The 24150-nt window shown below is 36.9% G+C and overlaps 5 protein-coding genes across 11 annotated transcripts; 2 read left to right on the top strand and 3 right to left on the bottom strand.

Moving 5' to 3' along the window:
- Positions 1–44: 44 nt before the first annotated feature.
- On the top strand, positions 45–1833 carry LOC114762859 (60S acidic ribosomal protein P2B). 2 transcript variants are annotated; one of them, XM_028952456.1, is made up of 4 exons: positions 45–137; positions 387–476; positions 1193–1425; positions 1525–1833. In XM_028952456.1, exons 2-4 carry the CDS (start codon positions 389–391, stop codon positions 1549–1551), a joined length of 348 nt encoding a protein of 115 aa, XP_028808289.1. In that variant the 5' UTR covers positions 45–137; positions 387–388; the 3' UTR covers positions 1552–1833. The 2 variants fall into 2 exon arrangements, with proteins under 2 accessions (XP_028808289.1, XP_028808290.1); XM_028952457.1 differs by having other exon boundaries at positions 73–137; positions 382–476.
- Positions 1834–2698: 865 nt separating this feature from the next.
- On the bottom strand, positions 2699–9065 carry LOC114762860 (peptidyl-prolyl cis-trans isomerase CYP71). The gene is made up of 14 exons (XM_028952459.1): positions 8772–9065; positions 7648–7733; positions 7209–7297; positions 6388–6627; positions 6153–6274; positions 5899–5974; positions 5666–5773; positions 5412–5588; positions 5029–5246; positions 4753–4885; positions 3977–4200; positions 3464–3617; positions 3151–3285; positions 2699–2955 (listed from the first exon to the last, which is right to left on the bottom strand). Exons 1-13 carry the CDS (start codon positions 8924–8926, stop codon positions 3202–3204), a joined length of 1866 nt encoding a protein of 621 aa, XP_028808292.1. The 5' UTR covers positions 8927–9065; the 3' UTR covers positions 2699–2955; positions 3151–3201.
- Positions 9066–10091: 1026 nt separating this feature from the next.
- LOC114762799 (putative low molecular weight protein-tyrosine-phosphatase slr0328) lies at positions 10092–12484 on the top strand. Its single transcript, XM_028952376.1, has 5 exons — positions 10092–10494; positions 10983–11118; positions 11223–11290; positions 11366–11452; positions 12121–12484. The coding sequence occupies exons 1-5, from the start codon at positions 10114–10116 to the stop codon at positions 12196–12198; spliced, it is 750 nt and encodes a 249-aa protein (XP_028808209.1). The 5' UTR covers positions 10092–10113; the 3' UTR covers positions 12199–12484.
- A 522-nt stretch (positions 12485–13006) lies between these two features.
- LOC114762805 (neutral/alkaline invertase 3, chloroplastic) lies at positions 13007–17426 on the bottom strand. 4 transcript variants are annotated; one of them, XM_028952383.1, is made up of 7 exons: positions 17036–17426; positions 15974–16927; positions 15724–15889; positions 15378–15589; positions 14675–15168; positions 14548–14596; positions 13289–13603 (listed from the first exon to the last, which is right to left on the bottom strand). In XM_028952383.1, exons 2-7 carry the CDS (start codon positions 16703–16705, stop codon positions 13289–13291), a joined length of 1968 nt encoding a protein of 655 aa, XP_028808216.1. In that variant the 5' UTR covers positions 16706–16927; positions 17036–17426. The 4 variants fall into 4 exon arrangements, with proteins under 4 accessions (XP_028808219.1, XP_028808216.1, XP_028808217.1 ...); XM_028952384.1 differs by having other exon boundaries at positions 15974–16778; XM_028952385.1 differs by having other exon boundaries at positions 15974–16737.
- Positions 17427–18184: 758 nt separating this feature from the next.
- Positions 18185–22730, bottom strand: LOC114762806 (histone deacetylase 9). 3 transcript variants are annotated; one of them, XM_028952388.1, is made up of 14 exons: positions 22482–22730; positions 21854–21966; positions 21620–21737; positions 21300–21374; positions 20993–21212; positions 20386–20449; positions 20128–20220; positions 19918–20026; positions 19732–19781; positions 19564–19654; positions 19364–19434; positions 19020–19118; positions 18682–18748; positions 18185–18530 (listed from the first exon to the last, which is right to left on the bottom strand). In XM_028952388.1, the coding sequence occupies exons 1-14, from the start codon at positions 22516–22518 to the stop codon at positions 18445–18447; spliced, it is 1293 nt and encodes a 430-aa protein (XP_028808221.1). In that variant the 5' UTR covers positions 22519–22730; the 3' UTR covers positions 18185–18444. The 3 variants fall into 3 exon arrangements, with proteins under 3 accessions (XP_028808221.1, XP_028808222.1, XP_028808223.1); XM_028952389.1 differs by lacking the exons at positions 21300–21374; positions 21620–21737; positions 21854–21966; positions 22482–22730 and having other exon boundaries at positions 20386–20462; positions 20993–21075; XM_028952390.1 differs by lacking the exons at positions 20128–20220; positions 20386–20449; positions 20993–21212; ... (2 more) ...; positions 21854–21966; positions 22482–22730 and having other exon boundaries at positions 19869–19940.
- Between the last annotated feature and the right edge of the window lie 1420 nt (positions 22731–24150).

Below are 24150 nucleotides of genomic sequence, written 5' to 3'. Positions count from 1 at the left end.
GGGCAAATTTGTCATTTCGGGTACATATGGCTTGCAGAATTAGGGTTTTAACTTTGCCGCCCTCTATAATAATAAGAGAAAGCCGACGCGCGCCCAATCCTCGTTCTGTCTTTCGCAAGGCGCCTTTGCACTCCCAGGTATCGTCCGATTCCTTTCTCTGATGCACGACGAAATGGAATTCTATGGTTTTTCGTTTTAACTTTTTTATGATATTATTGACGATTTTATTGCTTTTATCCTACCTGCTTTACTCCTCATAAACCCTACAGTCGCTATCCTTTCGTATTTCTTGCGAGTGCGCTCTCTGTGACTGCTTATGATGCTTCCATATCGAGATGACTCTATATGTTTTGCTAATTGGTTATGTTAATTTAATGTCAGGGCAGAAATGAAGGTGATTGCAGCGTATTTGCTGGCAGTGTTGGGAGGGAACACATCCCCTTCAGCTGATGATATAAAGAATATTCTTGGCTCAGGTGCCGTGTCTCTCATATTTTCTCTTTTCATTCTTTTGTTCTTGCGGATAATTGGTGCGTTTTACTTTATATTCATTGGTGATTTTGCTTTCTCAATGATTGTATAAACTTTCTAGTTCAAACATTAATAAAAAAATTGCTGGTGTAAAATATAGTTGAAGTTTTGATTAATATATGTGATAACGAGAGGAGGGAAATTAAAGGAGTGAAATAGCGGATATATGGGATCTATTTAAACTTCATCTATTGTCTGCATGCCTCTTCGATTCTCACTTTTCTGTTCATATTTCTCCAATTGCGTTAGAAAACACTACTAATTTTTACATTTCAACGACTGAATTGGGTATTAGTGAAAAGTTATCTCAGAAGGCTCGTCTGATCACAGTGCTAACGTCTTCTCTCTTCAAATCCATCACTGATGTCACCCATCTGCTGTTGCACTACACTGGATAGCTGAATAATTAAATCCGAAGTGTTACATGGAAGCAGAATTGATGTTTCCCCTACCTCTCACTGTTATTGTCATTAGTTGGAAAAATTTAGTATGGGTGACCAGATAGTTAAAATGATTTTATATGTTGCATGGAATGCGAAGATTTCCCTACAACCTGCAACCAGTAAATATTTAAAATCGAAGTTGCCCCTCAATTTTCATGCTGGAACTGTATCACATTTTGCCGATCAGTTCCTAATGTTACTGTCATCATGATTTTCAGTTGGGGCTGAGGCTGAAGATGAGAGGATTGAGCTTCTCTTAAATGAAGTTAATGGCAAAGATATTACCGAACTAATTGCTGCTGGAAGAGAAAAGCTGGCCTCAGTTCCAGGCGGCGGAGGTGCGGTTGCTGCCGTTGCTGCACCTGCTGGTGGTGCTGCAGCCGGTGGAGCGGCACCTGCTGCTGAGGCAAAGGAGGAGAAGAAGGTGGAGGAGAAAGAGGAGTCTGATGAGGTGAGATATAAACTTGCAGTGATTCTTGATAATCAATGACCATTTGTTAATATTGATTGCGCATTGTTTTATTACTAATGGATGCTATTCTTTCTACAGGACATGGGTTTCAGCTTATTCGACTAAAAGGTCTGAATTGCTTTGTTTATCAGTGGCGTTTGCGGCCCTATTTAGGGTTTTTGTCCATTTACACTATTTTTACCTTTTACCGAAGTTGCATATTATTATTTTAGGTTGGTTTGGTTGAGACTTATCTTTCGAAACAATATAATAGCAGCTTCTCTGTTATGAATATTTTCAATTTCACTTTGCACGAACTTTGGTGAAGTTTCATAGTGATACGTTTCGTGAATTTTAATCCTTGTATGAGTAACAACTACCTGTGTTGCATTTATGATTCCTGCGGGACAATCATCACGGAATGAAAAATTTTCCATTCTTCATTTTTAATTTAATCATTTCACGCAAAAACTGAGAACAAGAGTTAGAAGAGCAGTTTATGTTTTTAAATTTTGGAACAATTACCGCTGTTTTGAAGATGGTTCTTTGATTCATTAATTTCTAAAATTATCGTTCAATATCGAGGTAATTGTGAGAGAAAAATCAATGTTCTAATTAATTTGTAATCTGACTCGTGCGTAAAATTATGAAAACCTTTTCAATCGTGAGAATAAGAACTGGAGTTAGCATGGTTCGATGCTTTAATAGTCCCTAAAGGATTTTTATTTCACTAAAATTGGCTTACGGCTCAATGGAAAGGCGAATAAAATGGGAAACGAGACGGAATGTCTCACTTATTAACGGCGATGTATTAACATCGCAAACTCGCGAGCTCAGAAATCGCACGAATTGGAGAATGTTTTTTCGTGCCTGTGATTGATTATCTCCTGTTTTTCATCAAAGGGACGCGGCAAATGATAACAAATAATTTTTCTAAGATTCTTGTAGCTTCTTGTATGTCTGTCTTTGGAATCAGCACATTCAGCTTTATTTAGGAAAAGAAGCATTTGACCTTGTTAATATTCAACTTAAATTTTTCGCAATCCAAAACAAGGAAGGGCAATTATTTTTTTGTGCCTATCGATGATGACGACATGCTCCCCAAGAAGTGCTACTGAAATGTTCGACAATAATATCTTCATGAAAGGCTGAAAGGAATTGATTGGTTTGTTCATGATCCTCAATGAAACGTACCTTCTTTTCATTTAAAAAGAAATTAAAATAAGCCTAATCTTCAACCAGAAGCGCATCAGAACCCCACATGAACAATATGGCAGATGGTCAAGTATTGGAGCTTGTAGCATTTCCCTTGAAGTTATGGAGTTTTCTTTTCATTTTTTGGCTGCTTAATGTTATGGAGTTGAAAAAAGGAAAAAAAAAAAGAGAAAAAAAGATTAATCTCGTAATAATCAATCAAAACAAATACATAGACTGCCCAAACAAAATTTGATTGATCAGAAATACAAATTGCGCTGCCACGTCTCAACCATCCCTTGCAACTTCCATCAGCCTGATTGTTAGCTCCGTTGCCTGAAAGAATCGTAAATATTTATAAGCCAGCCAGTAATCATATAGCATAACGCTTTTACTCAATCAATCGAATAAATGTCAATTTCTTCGCCTATGCGGGTAATACTTGCATACATATGTCCTCAAGCTAACTAATGATGATCCTGAAATGGAATAAGACAAGACCTAAGTCAAGGAAAGAAGAAAAATATTTACCAGTTAAAGCTTGTGCGTCCAATAAGGACTAATCAAACAGGCCAAGGACCTTCAAGACTTTGGCACAGTAACGTTTAGGATTTTAACATCTTGATATGGCTTGTCTGCTCTGTCTGTCTTTACCTTTTCTATAGCCTGTCATCAAAACCGGGAGTTCCCAGATGTAAGTCAAATGCGAAGAATAAAATAGAAGAATAGTGGAAACTCGAAAGAGATTTTTAATCTGTGAAAGTGCAAAAGCGATTCCGATAGGTGACAATGTGTCTTGAAATCTTCTTGATGGTAGTGACAGCAAGTTCAAAACCCAATTTACCTGTACGACATCCATTCCCTTCACAACTCTGCCAAATACAGTGTGCTTGTTGTCCAGCCAAGGAGTGGCCACTGTGGTGATAAAGAACTGAGAACCATTTGTATTTGGGCCCGCATTTGCCATTGATAATGTGAATGGCCTATCATGTCTTAAACTGCAGGGGCAAATAATTCGCTGAGAGTTCCATTATAGGGCAAATCTTGCTAGAAAATTCTACTTGTTACGCAGACTAGTACACAAGAGGACACTGGAATGATGATGGATTTTTGCTTGTATGTGCACAGATACATGGTGAAAAATTAGCGGTAATATAATCTAATCTACACGTAAACAAAAAGTTTAACCAAGGAATCACCAAAATGAGTCCTGTCAAGTTCATAATCCATGTGATTGCATGCAATATTTCTCGTTAAATTGGAGAAGGAAGAGGAATCTCCAAGGTGATGATGACGACCGTACTAACAACCTATGATGAACTTGATTAGGGATGACTTACATAAACAATTAATTTACCTTTTGTGAAATTCATCCTCAAATTCCCTACCCCAAATAGACTGCCCACCAGTGCCATCCCCTAAGGGATCACCTGTTTGTATCATGAAGCCTTTAATAACTCGGTGAAAAATAAGGTTATCATAATAGCCATTCCGACAGTGAGTCGTGAAGTTCTCCACAGTTTTTGGACATTCCTCTGGGTATAACTTCATGTGAATGTCACCCATAGAAGTATGCATAATCTGGAAAAAGAAAAAATTAAGACGTAATCATTATCCTTATGGTAATGCGAGATGATCTATATTAAATAGACATACATAAATCCAGAAGGTTTTTCTAGGGAAAAGGGTGTTTAGGGTTTGAAGTGCAAAAGAAAGCAAAACCCAATAAGCCACATGTACACACAGACAAACAATGCTAAACCCGCCAATTTCTGCGTGGAGGTTACAATACTCCACATTTAACAATGCACATCTCATGGTTCTGGTATCATCCCTATTCATAAGAATATCTGCTGGAGTTTCATGATTTATACACAAAAAGGGCAAACAGGAGTAGATGCTGGAAACAAGTACTGAATTACACCCTCTAGTATTTTTTTGACAACTACATAGCAGCAGCCAAGAAGGTAGGGTAGCCAAGGAAAAATGAATAAATCCACCTATTGGGGAGGGAATACGTTTTTAGATGACGTTTATTTCTACCATGAAGCAATGATTTGAGTTTGTAAATTTATCCCTGAAATTTATTGCAGGTCAAGAGAACAGTCTACTTCAAAGACTAAGATAACTCACCACATTTTCCGGAAGCGATGTTGTAACTGCCTTTCCAATATCTGAAACCGCCAAAAGTTCATCAGGAGGAGGCTTTTCATTGAACACATCTCTCCCCTTGGTTGCATCTTCAGGCTCCTCTGGTTCTCTCCGACTGATAAGATCATGACAGACGCCAAGTCAGGAAAAATGGCAACATCATCCAGATCAATGACATTGGGAAACCAGGGCACTGTGGAAACACTAGCAGAAATAATCCCAAATAGAGTTTATATAACCTGACAGTTAAACTCTTACCTAAATAAGTATATCCTATGTTTTTTGAAGGCACAACACAAAAGAGTGGGATCTGTCAAAGGCTCTTTGCTCTCATTGACATTTGCAGCTGCTGAAGGAATCTTTCTTACTTTTTTACCGCCTTGATCCCCTTGATATAAAGCTATTCTTAAGAACCTATCATTGTTCTCCACCTTCCCAAGTATTCGGGCAACTTTATTGGTATGCAAATTTATGATCTATAAACAGTTGGAGATAAAAAATGCATTAGAGTACAAAGCATCAAGTAGTCGTCTCATTGCACTAAATGCTATATGTACGAAATCATATAATTTGAGGAAGTGAATGCAAAAATAGTCGTACAAGGTGATTTATTAACCAATTAAACAAGATTAGTAACTTACTTTTATGCCAAGCAAGGTTGCATATATAAGAAAATTAGAACTTTCATCAAAAACAGCATTTGGATGCGGTGCACTTTCTGTCTTCTCTATCTCCTTCTCAACAGCCATTCTTCGGCCAAAATCAATGGCTTCCAGCCGATACAAGGGAGAGTCACTTCGCTGGAGATCTTGTGCAACCTATTAACAAAATTGTTCAATGACCAATAGTTTCCAAAAGCCAATACACTCAGTGCAAACTTCCAGTGAGGCATTACCTCCAGTGATTCATCATAAACTCGCCTTAATTTACCCGTTCTGAACCAAAACACACGTATCCTGCGATCAGGTGATGTTATGGAAAATTGTTTTCCATCTGGACTGACCTAAAAGTCAGGGCATCACTGTGAGTAAACGTCTTCTTTTACCAAGAAAGCATCTATATCATTAAGTAACCTATCTTGACGTTGACTGGTGAACTATAAGTTCAGATTTATGCCCAGAATGATACCTCAATAGTTGAAACAGAAGTCTTGCATTTCGCAATGTCGAAGAGATTCGTATCGCTTTTTAGTTTAAAATTCACCCTAGATTAAATAAATAAATGTTAAAAACCTAATGTTGCAAATAAGAATTTAAAGATTGCAATCCTATACGATTTGTTTTCATACATGAATGAAAACTTTCCTACTACAGCTACCAAGAGCAATAATCACACATTAAAAGGAGGTAGGAAATTGTGATAGCATGAGAATAAGCACATACTCATCCTCGGGGAATTGAAGTGTAGTAGGATTCCAGTATTCAATTAACCCCTTTGTATCCGCTGAAATTACAGAATCATATAGTGGATTGAACTTCATAACTTTAATAGGACTCAAATGCACCTGAAATGAGGAAGAGTGGTTCAATCAAATTCATTAATAATCGCAAAGGACAACAAAAAAAAGATAAGCATTTTGAATTGTCAGTGAAATTCAACTTGGTCTAGAATAGGCACCTCTTTGGAGATCATAGGTTCATTTGAACCAGCTCGCGCATCATATATGTGCACAAAAGATGAGTTCCTGTCACTAATGGCAAGTCTAGCTTTGACATCTCCTTGTTTGTAAACCCATTCAACAGCACCAGGAATATATGGCAAACGAATCATGGCCATCATGTCAAAGTTGACTACGTCATATATTTTCACAGGATGATCATTTGATATTGTACAACAAAGAAGACCATCAACACTAACCTGCGCAGCAGAAACAAGTCAATGTTGATGAAAAGCATATTTTTAATATCCAAGGGGGAATTTCTATCCCAGCACAAGTGATTATCTGCTGGAAACATGATGAATGTTTCTCAACATTCTAAAAGACAAATCCAATATCAACTATTTCCAGTAACATATATAACATGATGAGCACCGATTTAGTTGCATGTTTCCACTTGTGTCTGCAGGATCTGCAATACTCAAGGCACAGCAATTTTTTAATCCATGCTTAACGCAGGTACCTTAATACAGCTATAAACTTTGCGCCTTTACTGAGACCTGGAAGACCCCAGGTCGGGATAGAATAATTCAGGACTACAATGAAATAATAAACACATTTATAAACACCTGTTTTCCATGCGCGGATGAACAATATCGTACAATTCAGCAGTAGAAAATCCATGACATGCTCAATACATAAAATTCACGTCACTTATATACTTTCAGAAAGAAGCATATCTAACCATATAAATAAAAATCTTCCATCGAACAGCATTGGGGCAGGGATAAGTTAGACATTATTTCATATGAAAAGAGTTTCACCAGGTTGATAAACTTACGGCTAGACCTTCAATTGGACCAAGATGGGATCTGAAGTGTTTTGCAAATTCAATACCAATAGGCTTTTTCTTCCAAAACTTCAACTGCCCTGTTGAAAAGTAGAAATTTACCCATGAAGAGATTACTCATGGTATCATACAATAAGCCATTGTATTACAAAAAGAGTCAATTGGTCTGATATTATTGAAAAGGATACAAATGTTGTCAAGTTAAAAAAGGCTATGTCAGTATGTTACAGAGAAGAAAAATTACTCAAAAAAAAAGAAAAAAAAGAAGAAGAAGTCAAGATATGCTTGGATCAAATATATAATGCTGAAGTTGATTGGATTGATTAATATAACAACCAAATTTGTTGTACAGAGTTCTAATAGCGTACACGCAAACACACGCACATGCAAAATTTAATGATTATAGATAAGCCGCTGAGGATATGTTTACCGTCAATACTCCCAGTTATGAAAAATTCTGCAGATGAAACAGCAACATGTGTAACTACATCACGATGCATATAACTTTTCTCATACCTGTACAAAGACGGAGAAGCAATGATAAAAAGAATCACTGTTTACAAAACTTCACACAGGTCTACCAAGATTTCCTACTGGAAAAAAAGAATGAAGCACTAGAGCAATTATACTCAACATATTAGGCACACAAAATTTCAGAGTAAAAAAAGGAGGTTTAATCCTGCTACTTTATGGTAAATTTGTAATTTGAAGGGAGATAACTGGTAGAATTTATTGCTCACTAATCAGTGATTTCATCCTTCACATCTTCAGTCGATAGGCTATTATAATCATCATCTTCTTTATCAGTTTCAGATTCTGCGTTTCTGTCGGAAGCTTCCCTGTCTATTATGCATAGGGGATAGTTTACTCTGTTGAGCGGAAATACTTTCTTGGAATAATCATTTCCTTTAATAGAAGAATGATAATCCATCTCTGTCTTTTTCCACCTTAACGAAATCTCTACCATTTAAAACGGAACCACGAGGGAATTAAGTCAGTTGCTTGGCATAAAACTTAATGCAAAAAGTTCAGTGAGATTGCAAGCGGGTGGCTTTCTGGCAGCAGTGCTCTCAGTATCAGTGAAATAATGGGTGAATGAACTTCACTATATTCATAATCGTCTTCATCTCGGGAACTACTGAAATTATGATTATTTTAGCAGTTACAGGTGGAATGAGATGTTTCATTGTACTTGAATTGACTTTTCAGCGGAAACAGCACAGCATTACTAAAGACTGGTTGCGCTGAAGCAATACATTTAGCAAACGGACTGGAAGATCATACGAAGAAAAGAAGACATTTTCAGCCGCTCAAGAAACTAGAAAACTAAAAAGAAAAACAATGAAAATTTTCCAAATGTGCATAAGAACCGGCACCTCAACACCCTAAATGAAAACAACCAACATCTTGACTCAAAGCTTCACTATACACAATTTCCTGCATACCTATTGATATCGAGCTTTCCTGATTTAAAGACAAAAAGAACTAAACCTTAAACCCTAAGCTATGATCTCAAGACACAGACGTCCGAAAGAGGTTAGAACAAAAACTCACATGTTTGCGGAGGGTAAAGCATCGAGATAGGCCTGCTCGAACTGGAGGGGACGTTTGGGGCGAGAGCGAGGGGCTGGCCCCGGTCCAATAGGGACATCCTCCTCACACTCCGGAATCGCCGACTTGGCGTCACCGCCATTCTGACTCTCCTCCATCTCCGTCCCGGTGGTTTAGCAACACAGATCGTTTCCAGAAGAATGCAGGATGATGTTAGGAATCGAATCTCACTCCACTAAAATATAAAATATTCAGAGGGCTAAACTGAAACAGAGGAAGCAGAAGCTTCTTCTTGCTCCCGAGCGCGGGCACCTATTGTAAACGAAACCAAGGTAAGTTTATGTCCAGATAAATAAAAATAATAGCTGAGCAGGAAGAAAGGAAAAGTCCGAATAACTAACTACTACTCCTCCGGTATTAATTATAAGAGTCAGTTGACTAATTTGAGAAGATTAAAAAAGTAAATTGGATTAGTTATTTGTCCTAAATAGGTATTGTCTTTCTTAAAATATCTTTACTAATCAAGTGTGTTGACTAGAACTATCATTTTTAGAAGAGTTATTTTGAAAAAAAAATAAATATAAGAAATAAAGTGAGTTGGAGTTTTATATTTAAAACAAAAATAAAAGTCAAACATAGTCTTATACTCCTCCGGTCCTAATTATAAGACCCAATTGACTTATTTGAGGAGATTAAGGAAGTAAGTTAAGTTGGTTATTTATAATAAATAAGTGTTGTTATTCCTAAAATATCCTTGCTAATTAAGTATATTGGCTAAAACTATCATTATTAGAAGGATTATCTTGGAAAAAAATGCATAAATATAAGAGAGAAAATGGATTGGGTCTTATAATTAGGACCAAATAAAAAGTCAAATTGGGTCTTATAATAAGGACCGGAGGAGTATTAAGGACCGGAGGTAGTATTACCGGTTGGCCAAAGAAAAACTAACTATAATACCTATACTGTAAAGCATAATAACATAATTTTTTTTGAATTAATAATAATTAATTAATGGCAAATAGTTATTTTTAATTGTAATAATTAACAAAATACGAAGTTTTTGCAATTTATTAGTGGCTTTAGGCTCCTATATATGCATATTCAATTTTTAACACATTTTAATAAGATTTAAATAAATACTGAAAAATAAATATACTTTTTGGAAAAAAGTAATTAAATTATTATGCTAAAAGATCTCTGATCTAATTTTTCAGTAAAACGCAAGGCTTTGGTGTTTCCTTTTTTGTCGTCGTGTGCCGAATATTCACCAATTTATGGAGCCTTGGAAAAATGGGTCTCTCTCTCACCCTCACCAAAAGCGAAGGCACAGTCCGCTTTAGAAATGAGGACGCTGTGCAATTCCGGAGGGAACCTTATTAATTTACGATTTTGCCACTGTCCTCAATTCCGCTCCTCGAACGCACCATTTCTTATTCCTTCATCACGGATTACTTGCCTCTCTCGCAGAAACCCCACTGCTGCAATTTCCTACAAACACAGTCTCTTTTCTCCTTCCGGGTTGTCGCCGATTCAAGCATCGATGGCATCTTCTACCTCATCCATTGGCACAGAGGAGACGAAGCCATTCTCTGTGCTCTTTGTTTGCCTCGGCAACATCTGTAGGAGCCCGGCCGCTGAAGGGGTCTTCAGACACTTGGTCAACAAAAGGGCTTTAGATTCCAAGTTCAAGATTGATTCTGCTGGCACGATTAATTACCATGAAGTGGGTTATCGTTAGTCAAATCTCATACTATGATCCTCGGATGAAGGGAAAAATTGATTTATTGTGTCTGTAGTGTTATGTGTTATTCTTTTTGCTTGAATTATCTCAGTTACATATGGCTGCTGTTATGGCAAGTGCGGACTTAAGAATCTCCGAATAATATTCGCTCATCGAATTTGTTGGAACGTTCATTGTTGTTCACTAAAGGAAGAAAACAATTGCTTTATTGTATTGGCAGGTTTATATATGTATTGATGTTTCCTTCTGCTTTAATATTCTCATCCACCATTGCAACTAACTTGTGACCAGTGAAAATTCATGAAGTCCAGAATATTAGCGATATCTACTTCAATTACCACATAGTTTTGTTCACAATGAATTTAACTAATTTGACTTTTGAATAATGTTATGATTTGATGTACTTAGCTTGTACTGGGTTGTGTATTTTCCTATTTTATAGCATAATTTAATGATCATTATTGATAAAGGGGAATGAAGCGGACCCAAGGATGAGAGCGGCCTCTAAAAGGCGAGGAATTCAGATAACCTCCATTTCTAGGCCAATTCAACCATCAGATTTCCGAGATTTTGATCTTATTCTTGCCATGGACAAGCAAAACAGAGGTGAGCTTGAATCAGATCTTTGGGCAGGACTAGTTGTCTTGAACAATCTCTTCTATAAGTTCTTACTATGTGGTGTAATGGCTTTTGTTTCTTGTTTGTTGTAGAGGACATATTAGAGGCATTCAGTAGATGGAAGTCTAGAGATGCTTTGCCAGCTGATGCATACAAGAAGGTCAGCGCAAGGGTTTTATTGGATCTGGGCTCCTAATTTTTATTAGCTTGTTTAATGTGCGTACTTGTGATGTAGGTTAAATTGATGTGCTCATATTGTAAAAAACATGATGAAACTGAAGTCCCAGATCCTTACTATGGCGGACCACAAGGGTTTGAGAAGGTAATGATTTATAATTACTGGTAGGTCCTAACAGATCATCAATTGTTGGGATGGGCAACGGCAACATGAGTATGATTGGAAAAATTTGTGGGGTCAGAAATCCAAGCATTACATTGATGTGTATGGAAACATTTTGAAAAAAAAAATTATGCTTCCAGAGAAATTTTACTTGGTAAATCGCCATTGAACATTTTGACATAGCATGAAGGACTGCTTGTCTTAATAGTATTTGCTACTTGGCGCCAAGGGTGTTAGGATTCTAGGTGATAAATTAACATGAAGGAGTGCTGTGTAAGGACAGATATGAAAACCTGATAGTAAGCAGCTAAAGATTTTTATCTGAATTTTGTCAAAAAAATAATAATACTTTACAATCAACGCTAGGCATATTTTGTCTCTTAGGACTAGCTTCAAGTGGCAAGGGCAAAATGGGGTGTAGGTAGAGGCCAAAAGTTCAATCCCTTCTGATGTAAATTATAATTTAAAAAGAAAAAAGAAAAGAAAAGCTAAGCATATTTTAATGATAGCTTTTCTATTGAAACTCGATGATATATCATGTCCTGGAGTTGTTTTAGCAATAGTAAATCCAGGTAAGTAGTCACTCGTGCAACAATATTTTGTGTGTGTTAAGCCTATGCGCTGGTCATATGCTTTCATTGATATGGCAGGTGTTAGATTTGCTTGAAGATGCTTGTGAATCATTGTTGGACGAGGTTTTGGCAGAGCATAAACATTTGCAAGAATGATGGGACTGAGCTGTTCTTTCCTTGAGAAAAGTAGACTGGCGATTGGCAGCTATAGGTATTTGCTTAAGGTCTTGCCTCCATTGGTCTTCTGTCTAAACTCCGGTTGGCATGTGCATATGTAGCATCACTTCCTTCAACCAGAATGCGTTTTCACTTTTCAAAAACAGATTAAAAAGTCACAAATATTCAAAATTCTCATTCTTGAACAGCTTTTCTCGAGATTTGGAGATGACTGTTGAAGTTGATTATTGTGTTGGACCCCCCCTGGGGGTCTCACACCTTCCTAGGATTTTCTTTTGAATCTGGAGCTAAGATTACCAAAGGTTAATCTGAGATATAAACTTAATTACGAGTCAGAAATAGGAGAACTTAACTCTTCTTCCTACGGAATTGACCAAAATTTCACTTGCTCAGTTGCTCTAATGTTTATGTAACTTGGAAAAGTAAAAACAAAAACAAAATGAAATGAGATGCGGTTACTTCATATTTCATAATACAACATCGAACTGGAAATGAACACCATCTTAGTAAACTCTTGGAGATTAAATCATCATCAAGAAGTCTCTCTGAAAGTCAAAAGCAAATACTATTTATGCCACCAAACATCAATTTTTTTACTTCCTTTATAATGTATTGTTTTCTCGTTTTAGTGGCTGGCAATTTTTCTCGTCTGATTTCCTTTTTTGCTCAAAACCTTTTAAATGTAATCGTTTTATTTAGTTTAAAAAAATGTCTTATTTAAAAAGGAAAAAAAAAAAAGACTGCATGACCAAATTGGCCAAAATCTCTCAGAATATGCTCTGCTTGGTATGAAATGGCGGTGGCCATTAGTTTAAAAGATATATACACAATAAAAGATCTATTACTCAGGTGTATATAGCGATCTGTTACTGTTTAAATTTCACAATTAATTTTGGAAAAAAAACAAATAAGCCAAATTCATATACATCATACACACCTACACAAAAAGGTGACCTGCCCCACAACACAGGAAAGGATAAAGAAGTCGCTCTAACTTGATTGCGTCTCACAATCATAACTGAATCATCAAAGCCAATAAGCTATTGTTGGCACTCATCATGAGATCAACTCAGACTATAAAGCTCTGCTTCTTCCTGCCCCGTCCCCTCCTCCTTGGGTTGGCACTTAGCATAGCATTTATAAGCTCTGAATCCTCTTCGTTCATGAGGATTTTTGCAGCATTTGGATTGGCTAGGAAGAGCTTTGCCGAAAGGTATCCTGCAATAGACCATGTTTGAAAAAGTCGTGCCTGTTTTCCAATAAGCCTTGCTTGCTTTGTATCATAATACTCAGGCCACTTGTCGTTTGATAACCGTCTCTCAGCTACCTGGACTGCCTTTAAAGCGATCTCTGGTCTATTCATTTTAATGCATGCGACCGTAAGCTGCAACATAACCATAGTCAATTAATCCACAGAAAATATGTCCAGTTTCATGTTACAACTATTATTTTGGCACGCCGTATGCTAGTATCAATCAGAAACTAGAACTTAAATTTCCAATCTATAAGCACTGATCTCCAGTGATAAAAAAATCTGGTTGAGAATCACATCTGTTCTTTTTGTTAGCGAAGCTAGACATCTTTTTCTGAATAGCCTTATCTCAAATATTTTGATGACATTTTGGATCTTTGATTGTGGGGACAATAGGTTGGTAGCAAGTGCTAGTGATGTACTGTATCCATTGGGAGGTCTATCATCAAGAATATTCGAATGGTCAACCCGATTTGTAGTAAAGGCTATGCCACACCTGAATTAATACCTGTCATAGCTGCAGCCCTTGAAACACTGAAGCATCACTCACGAATTCTAATTTTCTTTGGATTGGTTCTATTTACCCCTAAAGAATCGGATCATGCTTTAGTATCCATTTTTTTACCAGATTTTAGTATCCATCACTTACATGTCAGCTAAAGAAAGAAATGGTTCCAGTCATACCATTACAAGAATGTGAAGCGTAATGCAAGGGATGTAGATGATTACACAACCTCTCTAGACCCAAACTTATATGCGAGGGAATATAGATGTCCCATCCTTTTAGGGTTAAGGTTTAGATGTGTGAATGAAAAACTTAAAAAGAGTAAAATAGCAACGCAGTTTACATGGAAAATTTAACAGAACACCAAATATTTCAAGGCCAATCATCTCCCTGGTAAGTCTCAAATCACAAGTTCAGTAAGCATCAACATCATGGCAGAAAAGAACTTATATTTTACATTTCCAGTGACGTGTGAAATTGACTTACTGAAGATTTGTTTTCTTCCGAGTCTAAGAACTGAACCCAATAATAGAAACCATAAAATATCAATAATAATTTAATAAACACTAACCTGCCAGAGCAAAGTTGGCCAAGAGCCTCCATTGTGGTAGGACCAAGCACTGCATGTGAAAATGAAAGGTCAGGATAGCTGCAGAAAATGAGAAGAACATCATGCAGGATTTTGGTCAAGACATTACGTGTTTTTAGGGTCACTGCCGGTTATAATACGCCATTCCTGGTCTTCAAGAGCAGGGTAGCATATCTTGAATGGCATGGTAGCCACCAACTCTAACCATTTTGCTTCAATCAGGTCTAAGATGGCATGTGATTGATCTGCAGTGGCCAGACTGCTTACAATAGACCATAGGTTCCCAAGAGAGAAAAAACGGAAGTCCATGTGAGCGGGTTGCAGGTTTCCAATCAAATAACCTCCTTTAGCTGGCATGAATTCCACCAACCACGAGGGAATTTGATCAGGATAGATGTTAAATTTATTAACAGCATCATATGAATATTCCTCCGTTTTGTATCTGTAGATCTCATTGAGTTTTCTCATATCAATCCAGTAATATTCCCTTATGTGGAATGATAATGAAACAAGACGGCTGTTTAGAGCCCTAATAAGATCAGCCGATCCATCTTCAGGAGCAAGCATCTCACGTGCACACAGCAATGCTGAGTAAAACAATGCCTGCAGGACATTAAAAATTGATCATGGAAGGCACTGACTTCATGCACCAAACAAGAAGATGGCATTAAAGGAGTATTCGAGTACTTATTTGGCTATATTTTATATCAGCCATTTAACAAAAATAAAAAAACTGCTCAAATTGTCTTTGTCCAGGGTGAAGAAGCATCAGCTCAGTAATGAACTCAACAATAAAGAAAGGAGCTACTAACCTGAATCTCAAGAGGGTGACCGTGAATTCCCATACGACGATCTATCATACAAGAACCATCTGTCACCAGCAAAGTTGGAAACATATCGAAACCATCTGCAAGACACAGCTTTAAAATCATTTTGATTCCAGTTTGCACATCAACTCTCTCTTGCACAGAGAAATCTCCGGAACATTTCCCATATGCTCGCAACAATATAATCCACCAAAGTCCTGGTATCAAAATTATATACTGTTAATACTGATCCAGGACAAATAAAAGTAGAATAAATATGCTCTATGCATGTGCACATGCACGCATGCGCATGCATGCGTGTGTGAATCATAACATGGTACTATTCGCTAACCAGAATCAACTGGTGCCACACGACCAATGGCAGCTTCACCAAAATCAGGATCTAAGACGTCCTCAGTTACAGAATCATCTCCATCAAGGGGAATAGTCCGCACCTTAAAACTTGCAGGCATCAATCCTTGACCAGGGCTATGACAATCCATGGTTTTCTCCCAACTCTGCCAGAAGCTCACAATTAGCTTGACAAGCAAATGTAGTAAACGGATGAATTATAGCATCATCAATAAAGAATAAGGCATTACCTGTAACTGAAGTGTATAAAGAATGAAGTTCCGTACGATATCATACTCTCCTTTCAAGAGAAATGCTATCCCAGAAGGTATGAAGTCACGAATAAAAACCTGATCATAGTTCAGGATGCTGCTACTGCTTGGATCATTTGCAGCAATTGTTCCAATAGGGTTATTGCAATAGTAAACAATGGAGTCCCTCAGTAAATTCCATGCTTCATCCTCAATTGAATTCTCACTGACCTCGTGCAATGTTTCTTTTGCAAGTCCATCCATAGTTGACTTTCCGTTGGATATTATACTTCCATTTGTGTGTTCGACTGGCGCATCAATCTCAGGAGCTTCTCCGTGTGACTTACCACCATCGAAATTCCCACCAAGAGACCCTGATGATCGTTTTTCCGTGCCCCAGGACCATGGATTGTCTTGATCCTCAGTTGCTGAGCTGCCAACACTGTCTATCCGTTGACAATTGCAAACAACGGATTCTAATCGGCCACGATCAGTCATGCCATGGAATTCAGAATCTATAACCTCTAATGTACTTCTCTTCTTGGAAGTCAGGCATATTCTTGAACTTCTTTTCCCTAGCACATACACCGAAATTCTTTTTCTTCTGTTACATAAATTGGATTTGTTGGACCTGGACCATACAGAGTTAACATCATAGGAACATGTCTCAAACTGGAAGAAACGAGGGGAAGTTCCCGATAAAATTTGCCGCATATGTACTGATGTCGCCATCTATCGAGCTCAAATTATTCAACACCTCAAAACTGCATCCGGGACACGAAATTTAGGTATTTAGTTATAGCATCTATGCAAAACAGAACACACTAAGCTCAAAACTTATCCGTGAACCATGATGCTAGCTTCCTAGCAATACAAATTATGAAGTAAATGGAGACAGAACCAAGGAAGCATATGAAGATTCTAATTCCGTTAACGCATAAATTTCCGTTGTGCCTGAAAAAATATTTGGTTAACTGCGAAAGTTTTCGGATACAAGCCTACTGTTCAACAGTTCACGGCAAAGGAAAATAAGCAGAGATCGATCCGATGCTGAACTCTTACCGGTGATAAGCAATCAACAACTAATTAGCGGGCGAAAAAGGGGGAAGCTATTTGCTCATTTTCAATCACCTGCTTGCTCCGTTCCTAAACGGAAATCCAAAAGATCTAAAATGATAAACCAATACTTCCCAGTCACGTGGAGGCTGTCAGCTTCCCTCCGCTAGCCCTTCCTTCCCCGGCCCTCCATTCAGCCAAAACGCACCGTTCAGCTTATGAAACGAAATGCAAATTTATTTGTTTCTCGTTCTTGTTCCTCCAGCAGCTCCGATGGTCGAAATGAGTCTGCGACGAGCAACGAGAGCTATGTGGCGCGGAGGAATCTGTCGATAATGGAAATCGATTGCTTCGCTTAATGATACGGATTGAAGGAATTTTTCGAGCATTTTTTCGCTCTCTTTCTCACCCTGCTGACAATCCCGCTCGAATCTGTTTGTCAGTTTCTTACGTTTATTGAATTTGTCATAATTGATATACATTTAATTAATTTTGGCAAAATCATGGGGATTATAGAATAATTGATATAACGATATATTTTATAGATAATTACAGAGATTATCATTGATTAATTTACGTGTAATAATAAAATAATGATAATAGTCTCGGCTGCTTATCAGAGATCCTAAGTAATTTATGTGACTTTAAATTAATGACTTGCCGTGCAATTTCACGTTCCATTTCCACCCTCTGCATTCATGTGCAAGTAGCTGTGGGCTGTGACTATAGTGAGTACGAAATAATTAATGTAAAATTTAAATATATGTTCAGATTTAATTAATTAGTTGTACTTTTCTCTTCTTATTTCAATGATCGCGGATTTAGTTGATCACAACTCTAATAATTGACATGAGTAATCACATTTTTAGATTTTAAAATTTTACAATGTTATTAAAACCCTCGTGGCTTTTTTTTTATTAATATTTTTTGGAAAAATTGATTGATAAAAATTGCCTCTACTACCATTACCATTACATGATAATCATGTGGTTCAAAATCTTTATTTTCATAAACCCCTGAATTCTTTCTTTTTAATGGAATTTTTCTGGGCGGATTTTTTTTTTTTAAAAAAAAAAGGAGCTCCGAAAGTTTCCATCAACCTTGAATCACGGATAGAACTATAAACGGTTCCAGAACATCCCATCACGAGAGGTGTTGCGCAGAGCTCAGCAGTTACACTATCTATCAAGTTACGGAGAAATGCCCTTCGTAAAAGAAACAAACAAAACTCCAGGGAAAATTTACAAAGAATACATCGGAAGCGAGAATTTCTCACATAAATACCACTGCTTTTTTCCCACCCTTGGTAACAACTGAGTATTTGAATCTAATTACAATTTCCTTCCCTAAGTCAAACTTCATAATATTCATAACTCAATCTTCCCCCAAGAGAATACACAAAGCTGGGGCAAACTTCATACATCATCCATGTGATGATCGTTGTCATTGTCACCTTCATAAAATTCATCATCCCGCTGGATTTGCTTGTCTTGAGTGTGCTCTGAAAAGAGAGAATCGTCAATTACATAAAAAGTGTACAGGCTAAAACGGTTCTGCGCAACGTGAGGAAACAAGAGCGCGAATGCCCAGTAAGTGTTATGTTAATGCAGGCATATGGGCAATAGAAGCAGAACTTCTACTTTTTCACTTACGATCAATGCGCTCATCAGGGTTTTGCTCATTTTCATCGTAATCAGGAATGTAGAAATCCGGAGGGACCTGTAACCCACAATGCGTTGGTCAGTTTTTGAAGGAAAAGATTACTAATTATGCATCATGATTTATCAGCATATGGGTTGAAGTTGGTTTTTGATCATGATATTTTTCAAAATGTGCGTAACCAGACTTCAAGTGCTTGCGATATAACCCCTGCCCAATGAGTGGCATGTTCAAAAAAGCCAGGACATGACCCACAACCACAAGAAATAACAATTTCATTCTATATAAGTTGCGGGTACTGGGAGCCTATCTAGTTGGGGGACACACTCACCTCCTGCATTTGTACACTTGGAGCATGTTGAATGTAACGGAGATTTTCCAAGACTTGCATTTTGATGGTGCTAAGATATGATTTACTATTTAAATTCTCCTGATCAATTTAAAATAAGAAAAATGGTAAGGGGCCATGGCATGTATTGTATATTTGTATAGACATTTCACGGCACAGTACAAGGTTCGGACTAAATCACAGTAACGTGTATTTTGTCATATCAAGACCAATTGGAACGGCCAACTCTTACCGGATCGTGGCCTTTCAATCAAATTTTATAATGGAGAAGATCAAGATATAAACTAGAAGTCAATATGATACAAGATAATTGGCAATGTACATACTATGTGCCCATTGGGAATCTTCAAGGAAAATTCTGGAGCAAAATATTTGATGTAATCATTCTGAGGGATCTCTGCAAGACGCAGATCAAACAGGTATACAATGTTACTCTCTTAAAAACAAGAAGGATCAAACAAAATTTAAGGCCGAATTGCATTACATATTTTAGAACTGACTGCTAGCTAAAACTAGCGTAAGGTACCATTTGGAAGTTCTGTATCGAGAAGAACACCAGTCTCAAGAGTCCAACACCGAGCGACATTCTCTTTTGTGTATCCCCCACCTCCAGTGACCTGTGATAGAATATTCAAGTAAATCTATTGTATTTCATAGGTGAATAGAAGCGAAGGATTAAGTTATAAAAACCCACCAGTAAAGGCAAATTGAATTTCTTTACAAATCTAACACACTCAGCATGACCTATAAAAGGAGTCCAAAAGATAATCTTCAAATATAGCTGAACAATCACTAATAAAAGTTGGGCAGCGATTATGAAGGAGAGTGCACATGATACGTATATATAATCAGCACACGAGATATAATAGGAGATAAGCACCATCAATGGAAAGATTGAAGCATCCCAGACGGTCTCCAGCAAGCGAATCTGCCCCACATTGGAGAACTATCACGCCAGGTTGATATATTTCAACAACCTTAGAAATAATCTACACCATAAAATTTCAAACAGACAGGTTCACACTGGACAGCTTCAACCCAAAAGTAACAAGTTAACTATTACATTAGGCAACTTCAGAACCAAACTTACTGTCTTGAAAAGCCGATTGAAGCTAGGATCATCTATTCCGTCTTTAAGGGGTACATTAATGGCATAAAACTTGCCCTCTTTTTCTCCTATTTCCTTCAATGCAGTAAAATCAGTTTATATCATTTCAGTCTATAGTGTAGCAGGTATGATTCAAAGAATGGAGAAAATTCAACCGTAGCAATTAATAATAAGATCCAGGTACTGACATTTTAAACCCAACTACCAGAAGTCCACAAATAGGGAAGTAAAAGAAATCACCTTGACATCACCAGTTCCCGGAAAGAACATATCTCCATACTTGTGAAAACTAACGGTCATTACCCTGTCATGACAAACTTCACCATTTAAAGTAATTGAGAAGTCCATGAGAAGTATGGAAAAATTAACGTATCAGTACACGTAAGAAAAAAAATTCCATCTACTGACTGAAAAACGTTTCACTTTTGATATTACAAGCAAAGCTGGAACCAAGAAATATAAAAATTCAATATGATAAAAAGGACATTAACATGATCTATTTGGCGCCACAATTTGATCAACAGTATGCTCAGTGTGGAAACGTTGTTAGATGCATACAGTCTACAAGCATGCAAAGTCCATCACGAGACTAAAAGTTTTCCCCAGCTATAACTAGTATCACAATACCAAAACAGCAGCTGAGTGGCAAAACCTAGTGACTTCATAGAACTTAAAAGAGTTGAACGTTTTAGATGGAAAGGATTCCCGTCTATCTTAACAGAAAGGGAACATGGTTGCTTACTGTTGATGTTGTATTTAGAGTTAGAATAAACCGAATCAATGAATACAATCATACTGAAGCTTTTACAACTCTATTCCAGTTCCAGAATATACCAGAAAACTTTACCTGTCAGTGAAGTAGAAGGCTTCTTCTACTCCATCACCATGGTGGACATCTATATCAATATATAAAACACGAGCATGATATTTAAGAAGCTCCAAGATCCCCAAAACCAAGTCATTGATGTAACAAAATCCAGACGCTTCGCATTTCTTGGCATGGTGTAGTCCACCAGCCCAATTTATAGCAATGTCACAGAGTTGATTGTTTAATCGACGTGCAGCATCTGGAGGTAGATATTAATCAGTATATATGACAAACTGACAATCAGGCATGAGCAAAGTATAAGAGCATCCCATCACAAACAAATTACCTATGGTTCCACCCGCATAAATCTGACAAAATTCAAATAAGTTGTCAAATACAGGGCAATCTTCTCCAAGATTATCTGGCAGAGATGAAAACAATACAGGGGAACTTTCATTTAAGCATCAAATCGAAGTTTATACAGCATAAAACTTCAGTTTTTGTGCATTAACTGGTGTTCCTTCTCCCTCTCTAAATTATATTTCTCTCTCTGACGGAAAGAAAATGCTCATGGCAAGAAAACTTTCAATGTTTCTGACCTAAAAAATAATTAATTTTTAAAGCACATACGAACAAAAGTCATTTAAAAGAGAAATTTAAGAATACATTTGGCCAATTCATTCGAGAACAAATGCTGAGTGTCAGGCGTAATCCTGTGCAAAAACTCAACATAATCAGCTGAATGAAACTGGGCAAGCTCAACAGGATAAGCCTTGTGCGGACGCTGCATCACGCAAAATCAATTAACCAGAATAAAATTACTGATGTGGGGGCGAAGTAAATTATTCAAGCACAAACATGAGGAGAAAGAAAAATGTAATGCCAACTAATATGACTAACATAAATTTCCATCTTCTTATGAAGTTCGTATGAGAGGACAAGATGATGAGTCATGCAAAGACGGTGAGGCTTCATTGGATGGTTTGGCCCAAAGTAAACGCTGCCCACGTCACCTGGAATATCAAGTCTCAAGCAAGTATTCCATATTAAAACATATACAGGAACATGGTATAGTACGTATGGGCAACAATGAGTATATAACTCATCAAAGTAATGTTAAATTCATCACTATATGCAATCAAATAGAGTACTGGTAATATGGAACATACACAACTTTGAAATTCTCGAAAGTTTCAAAAACCGAAAAACAAATTTGCTAAGGCAAACTGTGTTAGATGTTTAGCTGAGTAAACACCGAAATATCTGTTCTACAAAACTTGTTATTAACAGTTCCTTCGCTCGATGATTACTATTTTTCAGAAAATAAACCAATACAAGAATCGTGGAACCAGAATTAGGGTTTTCATAAACATAAATGAACTGAACTGGGGGTAGGAAAAAAACATATAATCGAGATGAACAAAAAGTTGAGCGACTTCGATTCTTAGAGATAATTCAGCGCAAAATTGGTCGTTTATCATTCATGTTTATGGATATAGAACGAATAAAAGAAGATAGAAATGTGCACCATCGTAGAAGTAAGAGATCCGGTCCTTGGAGCGCATTGTCACATAAAGTGTGGTTACTGCAGGAATATCGAAGAAGAATATGCCTACAATATCGGCAACCCCGTGGCCGGTCACCTCAGAACTGTGCCGCCCCTAGTCCTCCCCATTATCACCAGCTGGTAATTCGCAGAGCTTAATCGCCGCCGTCTCTTCGCAGTGCGGCAGCGACGATCTTGCAAGTTTCAAAGAGACTATTTTTGGGCCCCGAAAAAATATAAACTTTGGGCTACAAACGGAACGTCGTTTCTTGAATTTCTGGTTAAAGGCTAAAAAAAGAACGCGGCGTCGTGGCAGCAATACGAGCAAGCCCTGCCTCATATTTAAATTTAATTGAAATTTTAGTTTTATTTAAATTTTGTCAAGTGCATGATATTATTTTAATTAACAGTAGTAGAAGTTCAATTTTATAACAAAATCACAGGCACAATTTTTTTTATATCAATAAATAATAAATAAAAATTAATGATTAATACAATACATGACTTTGGAGAAGATAAGTTTAATCCGGTTGAAGTTTCACGCCTTTTTTCTTATTAAACAAATATATCTTTCTATTTGAAACAATCCTATCCAAGTTATTATCAAATATTGAATATGAACTTTTTTTCAATAAAAATTTAAATCTTTATTTGCTTATAAAAGACCAGCCTATTCCGTACTAGTATGTCATTACCATGTTCCACTGCCAGAAAAATGGCTTTTAACGGCGGTTAATTGTGGCTTTTAACGGGTTTTGGAGTCGGAGTAAAAAGAGTCGACGTTGAAAGGATAAGAAAATACGGCGGTTATTAACCGCCATGGAAAATAAACTTTTCACGGTGGTTTTATCTCAAAACCGTCGTGGAAATTCAAATTTTACACGGCGGTTTCTTAATAAACCGCCGTTATAAAATATTTTCCACGGCGGTTTTTAATAAAACCGCCGTTATAAATTATTTAACGGCTGTTTGTTGAATAACCGCCGTTAAATGTTATATTTTTTTTTCATTCGTCATTTTATATTTTACCACCTCCCTGTAGTTTAGGTACCCAAATCGGTAGAATAATATATATGCAGCACCATTTGAAGATTACCAGATGAACACCAAAGCATTATCTCAACAAAACTATTTGAATATTACCATATATGAACATCAACTATAGTTAACAATCAAAAAATGAACCAATATGTGAGGAAGCTAAGAGACCTTAGTACTTGACATTTTAAAGATTCTCTAACAACGTGGTTGACAAAAAGTCTCTTATCAAATTGATCTCGTCCATGCTATATGGCATAACATTTTCGAATGCCTGTAAATCAAAAATGGATTCATTAGTCAACTTGATTAAAAATGTGAAAAAAATGGGTAGAATTACATGCAACATAAGTTATATTTAATTACCTCGTGTAATTTTTCAGTTACCCCTGTCTCAATAATGTCATTGATATAACGGATGACATAATATCCGCATTCAACTTTCCTAGGTTGACAACGATACTGAAAAAATAAAAAATTTATAAGCATTAGCTAATTTGATGATTGAAAAGATTTATAACTACATATTTAGCTCAAAACAACATACTTGTGGGAGAAACCATGTTGGTGGTTGCATATTTTGATGCCTGGTCATAAAATTGAAAGTGTGAAA

This window comes from Neltuma alba, unplaced genomic scaffold, assembly GCF_004799145.2.
Source record: "Neltuma alba isolate B1F8T4 unplaced genomic scaffold, ASM479914v2 tig00011243_pilon, whole genome shotgun sequence".
Taxonomy (NCBI): Eukaryota; Viridiplantae; Streptophyta; class Magnoliopsida; order Fabales; family Fabaceae; genus Neltuma; species Neltuma alba.
This window is presented reverse-complemented; position numbering and strand designations above follow the sequence as displayed.

Coding starts and splice junctions, on each gene's coding strand:
- LOC114762860 (XM_028952459.1), bottom strand. CDS start 8,926: ATGGAGGAGAGTCAGAATGGCGGTGACGCCAAGTCGGCGATTCCGGAG. Junction 6,628..7,208: donor GTCCAATTGAAGGTCTAGCC/GTAAGTTTATCA, acceptor TCTGCTGCGCAG/GTTAGTGTTGATGGTCTTCT. Junction 5,774..5,898: donor CTTCTGTTTCAACTATTGAG/GTATCATTCTGG, acceptor CCTGACTTTTAG/GTCAGTCCAGATGGAAAACA.
- LOC114762799 (XM_028952376.1), top strand. CDS start 10,114: ATGAGGACGCTGTGCAATTCCGGAGGGAACCTTATTAATTTACGATTT. Junction 11,291..11,365: donor CAGCTGATGCATACAAGAAG/GTCAGCGCAAGG, acceptor CTTGTGATGTAG/GTTAAATTGATGTGCTCATA. Junction 11,453..12,120: donor GACCACAAGGGTTTGAGAAG/GTAATGATTTAT, acceptor TTGATATGGCAG/GTGTTAGATTTGCTTGAAGA.
- LOC114762806 (XM_028952388.1), bottom strand. CDS start 22,518: ATGCGCTCCAAGGACCGGATCTCTTACTTCTACGATG. Junction 19,655..19,731: donor AATTCAATTTGCCTTTACTG/GTGGGTTTTTAT, acceptor ATTCTATCACAG/GTCACTGGAGGTGGGGGATA. Junction 19,119..19,363: donor AGATTCCCAATGGGCACATA/GTATGTACATTG, acceptor TAAATTGATCAG/GAGAATTTAAATAGTAAATC.
- LOC114762859 (XM_028952456.1), top strand. CDS start 389: ATGAAGGTGATTGCAGCGTATTTGCTGGCAGTGTTGGGAGGGAACACA. Junction 477..1,192: donor AAAGAATATTCTTGGCTCAG/GTGCCGTGTCTC, acceptor CATGATTTTCAG/TTGGGGCTGAGGCTGAAGAT. Junction 1,426..1,524: donor AGAAAGAGGAGTCTGATGAG/GTGAGATATAAA, acceptor TTCTTTCTACAG/GACATGGGTTTCAGCTTATT.
- LOC114762805 (XM_028952383.1), bottom strand. CDS start 16,705: ATGGCGACATCAGTACATATGCGGCAAATTTTATCGGGAACTTCCCCT. Junction 15,590..15,723: donor TGTGGCACCAGTTGATTCTG/GTTAGCGAATAG, acceptor TTTTGATACCAG/GACTTTGGTGGATTATATTG. Junction 15,169..15,377: donor GTCACCCTCTTGAGATTCAG/GTTAGTAGCTCC, acceptor AATGTCCTGCAG/GCATTGTTTTACTCAGCATT.